Here is a 13172-nt window from a genome sequence, read left to right as displayed (position 1 = left end):
TTTATACAAACAAAATTTAGAATTGTTTGTGAATTGTGATCATTTAGCTGCTTAGCGCAGTTTATGTTCATCTTAGCTGAACTGAAATGAACTGATTGAAACTGAGCTGATCTGAACTGAACTGAAATTAAACTGAAGAGAACATGCCCTAGTGAAAGCACAAAAGTTAGATTTTGATGGATTTAAGTTAGTTTTAAGTATGTACGGTTACTATAATTTACAATTATTTTCACTATATTTACAACAAAGAAATGTCCTTGCAAATGGTTGAAATTTTCCGGGTAAGTGCATGTTTATATGAGTTATATCCTTTTCTAGTATCTTGGTGCATTGGTAATATTAGTACTACTACGAGTACTAATTCAAAGTAATGAAGTCAATTTCAAGCTTCAACCACAAAAAATTGTTAACGGTCCAAAATCTAGATTAAAATGGTGGATTATTACCTCATATGTCAAATGTTTACCAAGTCTTATTTTGATGTCGCTTTCGTCTAGTCCATTAATAGTATACGGAAAACAACAATTGCTGATGGCCAAATGTAATTTTTGCACAACCATGAATATGATGGCTGTCCAAATTCATTATATTCTTCAAATCTTATTTCATCATACTACCTCTGTTACATATTATTTGCAACAATTAGACATTTTTCCTTTCTATTTTATGTCAAATCGTTACAAATAATATGCAATGGAGGTAGTATTATTAAAGTCTTCTGTTTTATGTTATGGGTTCTCATTTATTTTTTATTATATTATTATTAGAATTAAACCTCTATTTTCTATCAAAATAAATAAATAAATAAAACATTAAACGTGTATTAAGCACCAAAGTACCAAATACTGTGTTTATGATTAGTTTCACTTTTTCAATATTAATTTAAGTGTAAATTTAACAAACATTGTAAGTTATGATTACAAGTTTACGATTATATTATTGGGAGTGGGAGTAGTCTTGTCTCTTGTGGTACTGTTTGGATGGCAAAAATATGACATTTGTTTCCCCTCAAGGATTACGGAATGCAATTCATACACTAGGAAAGTGCAAGGCGTCCTTAATCAACACTTGGAACAAATAGGGGTAGAAGTGGGAAAATTTACTCTATATTTGAGATATGGTCTTAAGTCCGAAGTCATGAAGATATTGAAGAATGGAAGAAGTATAAGAATTCTAAGGAATGTACAATTTTAAGTATATTTAATTTTTTTTTTTTTTTTATAAGTATATTTAAATTGATAAGAAAGAAAAATGACTTATGAACATTTATTTCACTGGACATGCTTTATTTTTCTTGTTTGAAAACATCTCAAATCAAGAAAGAAAACTATTAGCTAGGTTACACACTTAGGACCTGTTTCAATTTATTGAAAACAACTTAACTGAACTAATTAGAGTTGAAATGAACTAAATTGAAATGAATTGTTTATGAGAGAAGAAAATTAAGAACTGAACTGATTTGAGCTGAACTGAACAGAAATGAAAAAATGTGACTATTATTGGCCATGTCATGTGCCTTTGTGGATTTCTGAACCTATTATGTTACTCCGTAGCAATCTATCTTGATAACCGTGTATGCACAAGTTATGTAGGATATCTTAAAGTACAAAACAAGTGAGATCATGTTTTCAATAACACTCATATTAGAGTTTCTTTTTAAAAAATTGTGTATAGGAAACAAATGAGATTTTTACTTTAGATTAAATTTTGATCAAATTAGGGCGGCTAATGCGCACGCCATAGCTAGCTCTATCTGTCTGATGAGATATTTCGCTTAAGTCACAAAGTTAGTTGTTGGAAACATTAATGAGGAAAAATATCCAAACAAATATTATTCGGGGCATAAATGCATGTCTATACACTATTCTTTTGAGTTTAAAAAAAATAGACAATTAACATCAATGAGGGCAAATAAGTAAAAAAAAAAAAAAAAAAAAAAAAAAAAAAAAAAAAAAAAAAGACATTTTAAAGCATATAATTGTTCAAACATTAGTTTTAAACTTTTGAAAAGGTAAGAATTAATGAAAAGTGAAGATTCACTTGACCAATTCAATTATTGATCTTTTTCATTCTATTAGTGATGTAGATTTAGATTATTGCAAATTAATTAATGGAGAGAATCAATAATTAAAAGAAAGAATAATGATACTTTAGGATCCTTCCCAATAATCATCACCTCCAAAAACAGACTTTGAAAATAATGTTAAACAAATAACTTTAAGTTGACCTAAGTCTACCATCCATTGAAAAAACACTTGGATTTCTTTGTATATTTGTAAAATGAGCTAAAACTAAAATACTACGTATATTCCTTCACTCTTCCATAATTGATGGGATAAATTAGAATAGTAATAGTTCTATGAAGATTTCAAAGCTTAATATTATCTAGACACTATTTATTTTTCTTCAGATTTTTTTGATTGTTGAATTTATGCAAGGTTTGAAACATTCAACCAATTGATAATAATTGGACCATTACTTTTGTGTTTGCGGTTCAAGCCTTAAGGAGTCAAGGTCATTGCTTCATGCATTGGTATGAATTTATATGATCATTTGTTATTTCTAATCACATATGAATTCAACGAGATTGCCTCATGCATTGTATGAATATATGATCATTTGTTATTTCTAATCACTTATGAATTCAACGAGATTTCATTCTCTCTTACTTTGATTTGTGTGTAAACTCCTCTTATTACTATGGCCGTATTTGGTAGTAGCGTTTGAGGTAGCGGTTAGCGTTTTGACTAGTCAAAACACTACTAGAATAAATTTGAGAGTGTTTGGCAAAGTAGCGATTAGCGATAGAGGTAGCTTTTAGGTAACTTTTTTCAAACGTTAAAAATAGTAGCGTTTAGAAGTAGCGGGTAGTGTTTGGCAATTTTTTTATTACTTTTTAAAGAATATTTATATGAATTTTGATATATTTTAGTTATTGCAATCGGTACTTTTACCAAACACTCATAACATTAACCGTTACATTGACCGCTACGGCGCTACCCGCTACCTTAACAGCTGCCCGCTACTCGACCGCTAAAAGCTACGCACTACCGCTACTTTTGCCAAACATGACCTATATCTAACTATTTAAGCACTCCATTAGTCATTTCTCAAAAAAAAAAAAAAAAAAAAAAAAAAAAAAAAAAAAAAAAAAAACTCCATTAGTCATATTTTAAAAGAGAATAAAGAAATTGTACTTTATCTTCTTAAAAAGAATAAAAAATCGTAGTTTAAGCCGATTTTCAATTTCATCTATTATATGTCTCTATTCCTAATTGAGATTTTTTATATGAGGTTTAGGTTTAAAATAAATAAAACCTGTATACATGGTTTATAAATTCGAGGGGTGAGTATGCCTCATGCCATATCTTCAAGTATCAAAAATATAAAATCATTCTCGAACAACAACTAAACATAGTGTTTTAAAAATCAAGTTTCAACCTCATATCACTCTATTCTTATTCATTGATTCCAAATCAAGTCACTCTAAACACTTCCTAATTTTTATTTGAACTTATTCTTGTAGAAATAAATGTATAAAAGTTAAACAAAACACGATCTTAGTTAGATGAGCATATATTTCAAATCTATCTATCTAATCAATTAATCGTTAGATCATTTTTTTTTTTTTTTTTTTTTTTGGCTTCTTCAATTAAATGCATGCATAAATTTATCACTTAAAAAAAGTATTTACAATATCAAAGTTATAATAGCAAAAGACGCGTTTTCTTTCAAGAATTGACTTGAAGTCATGCTTATTCACTAATTTTTAAAGTCAGAAATATAGCCTTCAGTCTACAAGAGTCCTTTTGAAACTTGACAAAATTGATCAAAGGAATGGTATATATCATACAGTTTGTACCAAAATTAATAGGGGTGGAATTCAAGGGAAAACCCTATAATTGTACTTGAATGTGGTAATTAGTAATATTACATTTTCCGGGAATCTTCTAATAAGGACAATCAATGGTAGAGGTTACTATCTGTACCTTGTATAATATAATTACTTGGACCAAGTCTATAAACCTTTATAAGAGAATAATTTTAGACTTTATAAACATTTACCGCAAGACTTTTATCGGTTTGTATCATTTTTTCTAATTCTCAAATTCAAAGTGGTGCACAGACAACCAACGTTGGACAAAGCTGTTATACAAAATGTACATGTTATATTTGTCAGTCTTGTGTAAAGTAGAAATGTTGATTAGAGGGAAAAAATACTACCAAGTACAAAATATATGAAGGATTTAGAAAAATCAATTGATTAGACTAGTGTTTTCTTTGGTATCAAGTGACTTGCATACATAAACAAAAGTAACAAAAATAAATATAAATACATACTTGTTTTAAAAAACTAAGGGTATGTTCACTTACGTTGAAATTCAGTTCAGTTCAGCTCAGCTCAGCTCAACTCAGCTCCTAATTTCCTTCTCTTATAAAATATTCATTTCAGTTCAGTTCAGTCAATGAGAACAGGCCCTAAATTTCAACACAATTTGCCTTTTTTAAGTCTCCTTTCAATATTGCAAATTAATTCCTAAGATTTTTTTTTGTTAGTCTCATATTTGCGGTCTCTAGAAGTTTTTATTTATTCATTCGTTCATATCTTCAAGTCCGAGTTTAAAATGGTAATAGTGTGGAATAAAATGTGGTGAAAAATATATTAACATACTTAAAAGAGGAGGAAGTCCTAATACATCACCATTAAACACAAGCAAAATTACATAACAGCCTTTTATACTATTGGAAGTCCTAATAGTACTATTGAGATTTTTTTAAGCTAAGAGCGTCTTTTATGCTACTAGAAGCATATAAAGCACTACGAAAAATTTTAGGTAGTACTATATCATCTCTCGGTAGTACTCTCAAAACGTCATTATTTACAAAATTACGATTGTCATGTATATGCTTGTGTCTAACAGTGATATATTAGGACTTCCTTCTAAAAATAGCAAGGTTGTGTTTCACACAACATTTTAGACACAAAAACACCTTAATTATAAAATAACTAAAAACTACCTAAGCTAATTGAATTAGACTCATCTCAGCCCTTTGTACTGAAGAAAGTAAAAGGAAGTTGGAATTGAAGAAGCAATACCACTTACTTCTTATTGGGCCTTCCCCCAAACTTTAATACGATCAAAGCCCATAATTCTTACTAGTGGACTGATTAAGGCTCCTATTACCAGGCGGCTCCAAAAAAACTCAAGGGCTTACAGTCTTTATTGTAGTAGGCTTGTGGGGTATAACTAGTGACCAAAATAATGGGGCCTTGGGCCTTTTAAATTAACTAGCAAGTTGAATTGTAATTTTTAATTTTGCAAGATTTTTGGGGCAAAAGCTGCTATTATTATTGCTCACCACCAACTTCAAAAGCTATTGTTGAACACGTCCATAAATAGGTTCTTACTCCCTACAAGTATTAAAAATTTGCGAAAAGTTTTTATATATAACAGGTTACATGTAGGGTGAGATATATCCTATAGTAATTTTTTGCTCAGTTTAATAAAAAATAAAAAAATAAAAAAATAAAAAAAAGTATCAAATGCGCAAATAATACTCTTAGGCGCACCTACCTCTAACCCACAAGGTACACTTGTGTACATGTACGAGTTTTCACATTTTCATCCCTCCCTCTCCTTGAAAAAGAAACCAACAAAGAAATTTTAAACTAGATAATTGGGATACAAAGAGAATGATACCCCATATAACTTGAAAGGAGTAAGAGTACATACCCAAAATGATTACAGCAAACAATTAAAAAAAAAAGCACAAGTGGAAAAGTACTACGGAGTTATTTAGTGCATATATACTGTACTACAATATGTACTGTACTACATATTATTACCAATTTTATTAATTAGCACCCTAAAAAAATTTATTAGCAGAAGTCATGATTCACTACAGTCTACAGTGAGTTTTATGGTTTAAATGTAACACTACATAAAACAAGGTTCAAGTACATTCTGAATATATGAAAGTTTATGATTTTACTTACTATTTCAGAGATTTACATGAAACATTGGTAAACGAGACAGTCACAAATCTTTTTACACTTGACTAAAGTTGATATAATATATGATCATTTTACAGTATCTAAAGTTTCAGTTTCATGATAATAAACATGCAAAATAAATAAACAAATAAAAATGTTCTACAAATGTTGGTGTCATACAGTCATAGAAGAAGCTAAGAATGGTAAAAAGAACAGATTGTATGTATAATATATGGTCCAGGTTCTTATATTATATGGTCCAGACCAAGGACAGAAATGAACATTATTATAAAAAAATTATATTACATGAAAATATAAAAGTAGAGGTTATAGTGAAGAAAAGTGAGAAATGTACTTGGAAAAACAGCAAAGAGTAGTCCACATCTTTTCACATGTCCCGGAGCTCCAAAAATAGAAGACATGCCCATGAGAATAGACCAAACTATGGTGTGTCGCGGTGCGAATGCGGGTGTGGGTGTGGGTGTTGGTGTGGCCTTTGTTTGGTGGGGGACTCCTAGGCTTGTGTCCTTCATGTGTTCTTTGTGAATGAGGGTTGTGACCAGTTTTAAGTGTATGTATCAGAATAATATTGGGGGGGACTACTACTTCTTATCAATTGGCCTGGGTTTCTTCTGATTTTTTTGGTGGGTTTACAAAACAAGTGGACTAAGATGTCCTTTCTCTAAGATGGTACTATTGATTAGGATTAGATTTTATGTACGATCCAAAGAGTAGTACTTGAAAATAATTCCATCTCGCAATAGGCGGATCAAGGTTTAAGATAAATATATAACGGCATCTAATGTACCAAGCTTGATTTGGACTTCCTAGCTACTAAACGTTCGCATAAACTTAATTATTATCATTACCACCATTTGTTACCGCGTTCATTCTCAAAACCAATCTAAAATAATCGTTGTACATGTGCGTCAAAAGAAGAGAAATAATTCTATAGTTCATGGTCCATTCTTCCCTAGCAAAATGATAGTTAATGGTCCATTATTCTGAAAGTTATAAGAGGTAGTAAAATGGTTCTTTTGGTCTACATACACCATGCCGTCCATGCAAATAAACATTTATAGCTAAATAGATGTAATATACAAATATTGTATGTATACTTGTAATTAGAAACACTCAATTTTTGATAGTGATATGATACTACACTACAATAATCTCCTTGATAACAATGTTACAATGTATCAATAATCGATCAAGAACCAAAGTTTAAAAAGAAATCAAAATTCTAAGGGTAGCATTTGCTTGGACGATATTGAGACTCTTTACTCGCCCCACAAATAAATTCTTCTCACTAAGCTAACCCTCAAGAATGGCTTGATGGATGTTGCACACAAAACGATCAATTCGAGTAAGGGTCTATTAGTGTACTCGCCTTACTTATGGTGAAGACATGCTCAAAATCAATCAAAACATTCAACAAAATACTACTACGGACTTGTAACGAAAGAAAGAAATCGAGTACACATTTGTTTCTTGACTATGAGAGTCATGATTAGTCAGATTAATTGATAAGAAGATTATCTTGCATCATCTGCCTCTCTTCCACACAAAAAAAGAAGAGGAAATCAGATGTTTGATTGGTGGAGGACCATTGACAGGCAACAAACGCCCTCAAAGCTACATCAGATGAAACAAAATTACTTGTGCAGCATCTGCATTGTACTCCCCTGAATTTGTGTACCGCGCACTTTACTGATCATTAGAAGCAGCATAAACACTACGTACAATTGCATCTCACCCTCTTACTCAAATATACACAAAAGTAGCCTAAAACACTCAAAGAATACCTGCCATAATCGCAAAGGAAGCCAACCCTCCTACCATTTTTTTTAATAACATGCATCCTAGCTTTATTCTTTTTCACATCTTCAGTGATGCATGCAAATCCCATGCTTTTATTAATCATTTTGCACTGTTATGCTTATGCATATCATCTCGGTGTACTATGTCATACGACCGTGAAATGCATAATGGTAACGAGGCAGGGCCGTAGGGTGATAACACGCCTCTGTAAACGGTGTTTGGAGAATGGTTGTAATGTATAGACATGGAGAATTGGAGATGCTACATTCACAAAATTACAACTACTACTAATAATGGAATTTAATGATATCATTTGAGATACATTGATTATATATTGTGGTGATTATACCACGTTCATTGTATGAAATACGCGCGCATTTCAAATTCAAGCAAAGGTATTTAACCAAGATGAAATATTCAAAGAACAGAGATAGTAATATAATAGTACTTTGATTATATTCATTTCATACATACAATTCAAGGATAATAAAAAGTTAGACGATTACATACAACCAAGACCATCTACAATAGGATATAATGACATTAGTAGGTTTTTTGTTTTTTTTTTTGTTTTTCCTCTTTTTCTTTTGGAGGCAGCTAGCTAACAACATTAGATAGGGGTAGGTTCAAAAAGAAGATTCAAAAGTTATAGCAAAAAAACACTTGCAACATTCCATGACCTTTTACACTTGATGCAACTTTTCATATGGTCAGTTACTAATAATATGACTTTTTTTTTGTTTTTAACCCCCTTATAACTTCCCATACTATTATAAAGTTTTAGTTAGAGGGACCCAAAAGGAAGATTCTTCATCTTTCCACCATTTAGCTATTTTCTTCCCTCCAAAATCAGCAGCAAAAAATTTAATATAATTTTTTTTTTTTTTTTTTTAAGTTGAACTTTGATTGTTTGTTGATGCAATGCATGATCTTTACATAGCCACTTCAGTTTGCAAAGGAGTGGTGTTGAATCCCACTTGAGGTTGTTGTTGTTGCTCTACCTCCCACATTGCCTTTGCTATTACTCCATTCACTGGCTCATATTCCTAAAATTATAAAATTAAATAAATGAAATTAAATATATATAAAAAAAAATATAAAAATTTGAATAAAATAAAGTGAATTAATGCCAACTAATTGTGTAATCATTATTAGCTATGACTTTTTAATGAATATCATTAATAATAAATCATTTCATATTACTGTATTTTCATTGCCTCTGATAAGATTTCCACTAATATGGTGATGGAGATTACACATCAAGGTTCATATATATAGTGGAAATCCCAATATCTTTATCCTTTTAATTGGCATTATGACCCATTTAACAAAACCATTTATAATTTAAAATATTTGATTTGACTATATTTTACTATTCTTTCATTATTATGTTATTAAGCTATTATAACTCTTTTTTCAAAGTCAAGCATAGTTAATTAAAGGGTGATCTTAGTTGATAGTCACTAAAGTATACTAAAAAAAAAAAAAAAATTAAACACTTTAGCTATAATCAAAAAGATATTATGAGTCAAGATTCGCCTCAAAATAACAAGCTACTACATCATTTGTGTGCGTAATCATAATATACTAAATCCGTACTCAATAACTTACAAGGCATAAACTTGTTCATATGTACCAACTATCCTAAAAACTACTCGTACTACCGTACCTTCATCCAAGGTATTAAGTTATCTTATTTCTACATTATACTCGGCATTTCATATTGTATAATCGTATTACAGTATCAACGTGACAATTAATTTAGAATTGCGGGTTTTACTTAACTTAAGCCGTGCAACATGGTAACAAACAGTGTATTTGACATGGTGAAAATTAGTAAGGTAAGGCCACACACAAAAAAAGAAAAGATAAGATTTTTACAGAGATGAAAAAAAAAAAAAAAAAAAGGGTAGGACCCACCTCAAGTTTCTGAACAAGTTCTTTAGCAGTAGGAGCAGAAACAAAGATGTGGCGTTGTGATGGATGAATGAAACCATCATCAACTGCTTTGTCAATGAAAGTGAGCAATGAATTGTAATACCCATCAACATTCAGCAATCCCACCTACATATTTTATTTAATTATTTTTTAATCATATAACAATAATCAATTTCATATAATTTAAATATAATCAATCTATACTTATATTGCATGCATTATTCATATTATATGGTAAGGTGTGTATGAATTTACATACAGGTTTGTCATGAATTCCAAGCTGTGCCCATGTTATAACTTCAAGCAATTCTTCCAATGTTCCATACCCACCTGTTCAAATTGTAGACAACCAACATTCGAGTCACATTACGAGTTCAAATTACACTATCAACGTGACAATTAATTAACCCGAGTGGTAAAATTTAGCGAGTGGAGAAGTAATGGGACCTGGAAGAGCAATAAAACAATCAGAGTGGCGGGCCATTTCAGCTTTTCGTTGGTGCATATTTGCAACTGGTCTCAACTCTCCAACTGTTTCTCCAGTAAGCTATAGTTGAATTTATCCAAAAATACACAAACATTCCCTTGTTATTAACTTGTATTTTATGAAAATTATAAAATATAATAAAAATTCCATGTAACATAATTTTAACAGAAAAATGCCAAAAAAACTTACCTCTTTTCCCATCAAAGTCTTGGGTATTATTCTGTTCATCAAAAATCAATAATAAACAAATTGTACACAAAAAAAATCAATTTTTTTTATATATAGAAAGAATTATTTTTTATTTTTTTATTTTTAATCTAGGTTAAAATCATACCCAATAACATGACCACCACCTTGATGAACAGTTTGAGAAACCAAACCCATCAACCCAATACTCCCACCACCATAAACAAGATTCAATCTTTTTTCAACCTTGAACAACAAAACACAAAATCAGTTCAAAAAACACAGAAAAAAAAAAAAAATTTACACCCTAATTAACAATTTAAATAGTTATTATTATTATTATTATTATTATTAGCAAATGAGAAAAATTACCAATTGTTGGCCAAGTTCAATGGCAGCTTCGCGGTAAGAGTCTCGCTTACCAGTGCTACTACCACAGAAAACACAAACACTTTTGAATCTTGAAGAAGATGAAGAAGCTTCTTTTTCTATAGTTGTTGTTGGTTCCATTTTTTGCTCTACTACTGTTTGTTTCTCAAAACACATTTTATTGTTTTTGGTAATTTATAATTTAATTAAAAGGGGGACAAATGGTGATTGGTCAAGGAGAGGTCGGTCCACTATATATAGGGAAAGAGAGAGATGGGGAAATGAGAAGGGGTATAAATATATAATGACTATATACGGGGTATTTGGCAATAAGGATAGGGATAACGAAGATTAAAAGGTTCAACTCCATTTGCATGTACCCGGTGTACAGTATTTTTACTGTACATCGGGTTTTTCTCACGTGCAACTTCTTTATTGTTTTTTTTTTTTTTTTTTTTTTTTTTTAAAATAGCTTAATTTAAAATCACGGAATTTTATACCTAAATCAAAAAAACGCAGAACAATGGAGGAGAGAGAAAGTGAGAAAACGCAGAACAATGGAGGAGAGAGAAAGTGAGAAATCGCAAAAATTGCAAAAAACGATCATCAATCGAGGAGAAAAAAGGTTAGAAAACGCAAAAATTGCAGAAATCGATCATCAATAAAGGAGAAAAAAGGTGAGAAAACGCACAAATAGAAGAATTCGATCATCAATCGAGGAGAAAAAAGGTGAGAAAACTTACAAATTGCAGAAATCGATCATCAATGGAGAATTCGACTTTCGATACAACAAAATGCAGCAATCTCATTCACGAATTGCTACAAAAACAGAGGCAAGTTGAGACTGAATTTGAAATCGATTTAAATCGATCGATTATAGAAGAAGAAGAAACTTATTGTTTTGGAGATGAATTCGTACCAATATTCAACCATCCAGACAATGCAGAAGCAATTGATAATGCAGAAGACGCAATACACAATGCTGAAAATCAAGTGGTTCCTGATAAATCAATTGATTCAAATTCAGAACAAACAACCAAAACAAATGCAACTGAAGGTAATTTCTATAAATTTTTGAGATTGTATGCTAAAAAGAACCCTTTGAATACATAATTGTTACCCTTTTTATGCATAAACGTGACCCTATTTATGCCTAAATGTTACCCTCAGATTGAATGCAGAACTTTTGAGATTGCATGCAAAAAGTAACCCTTTGATTGCCTAAATGTTACCCTTTTCATGCTTAAAAGTGACCCTATTTATGCACAAATGTTACACTCAGATTGTATGCAAAAAGTAACCCTTTGAATGTCTAAATGTTACCCTTTTCATGCTTAAAAGTGACCCTATTTATGCACAAATGTTACACTCAAATTGTATGCTGAAAATTCAAGTTGTATGCAGAAAGTATCCCTTTGAATGCCTAAATGTTACCTTTTTCATGCATAAAAGTTACCCTATTTTCACACGAATGCTACCCTTTTTTATGCTGGCTGTGGTTATTATCTGATTTGTTTGTATTAAATAACAGATACAAATCCAATTGATGCTTCTGGTTTAGATCTTAGAGGATCATTTGTTGGTGTGGTAAGAGAAACTTTTGAAGAAATTTTGGAATTGTATGAAAAACATGCTGCTATACTGGGATTTTCAATAAGAAAACATACAACTAGATTCAAACAACACACAAAAATAGTAACTGAGAAAAACTATGTGTGTTCTGCTGAGGGAAAGAGACATTCAGGTCAGAAGAAAACAAAGTTAGTTGAAATGGTTGATGAAGAGGATGTAAATGTAAAAGCAAGAAAGCCAAGACAAGTAGCCATTACAAGATCAAATTGCAAGGCATGCATAAGAGCAAAAGTGAATAAAGAAGGACAGTTTGAGGTGGTGTCTCATGTTATTCAGCATAACCACGAGCTAACAAAGCCACAGTGGCATTATTTGCATCGTTCTGAAAGAAAAATGACAAAGGAAAAAACTGAAGCAATCAAAACAATGAAATCTTCAGGTTTAACTACAATGGACACTTACTATTACATGGCTACAGAGGCTGGAGGAGAACAGAATGTAGGCCATAGTGTTGTAGATCACCTGAATTTCTGCTCAAGGTTAAGAATGGAACAAATTGAGGCTGGAGATGCTCAAACTTTAGTGAACATTTTAAGTCAAGAACAATCAGAGGATCCAAACTTCTTTTTTAGAGTGAAGTTTGACAAAGAAGGAAGAATTTGCAATATCTTTTGGAGAGATTCAATGATGCTAGAAGACTATAGGATATATGGAGATGTTCTTGTCTTTGATACAACATACAGAACCAACAGATATAATCTTATATGTGCTCCATTTGTTGGCATAAATAACCACTGGCATAAT

At 31.1% G+C, this 13172-nt stretch overlaps 1 protein-coding gene across 1 annotated transcript; it reads right to left on the bottom strand.

Moving 5' to 3' along the window:
* Window positions 1-8247: 8247 nt before the first annotated feature.
* On the bottom strand, window positions 8248-11071 carry LOC145559136 (cytokinin riboside 5'-monophosphate phosphoribohydrolase LOG5-like). Its single transcript, XM_081620560.1, has 7 exons — window positions 10800-11071; window positions 10576-10673; window positions 10431-10461; window positions 10202-10301; window positions 10014-10084; window positions 9737-9880; window positions 8248-8862 (listed from the first exon to the last, which is right to left on the bottom strand). The coding sequence occupies exons 1-7, from the start codon at window positions 10971-10973 to the stop codon at window positions 8749-8751; spliced, it is 732 nt and encodes a 243-aa protein (XP_081476686.1). The 5' UTR covers window positions 10974-11071; the 3' UTR covers window positions 8248-8748.
* Window positions 11072-13172: the final 2101 nt, after the last annotated feature.

This window comes from Chenopodium album, chromosome 9 (genome assembly GCF_948465745.1).
Source record: "Chenopodium album chromosome 9, dcCheAlbu1.1, whole genome shotgun sequence".
NCBI lineage: Eukaryota > Viridiplantae > Streptophyta > Magnoliopsida > Caryophyllales > Amaranthaceae > Chenopodium > Chenopodium album.
This window is presented reverse-complemented; position numbering and strand designations above follow the sequence as displayed.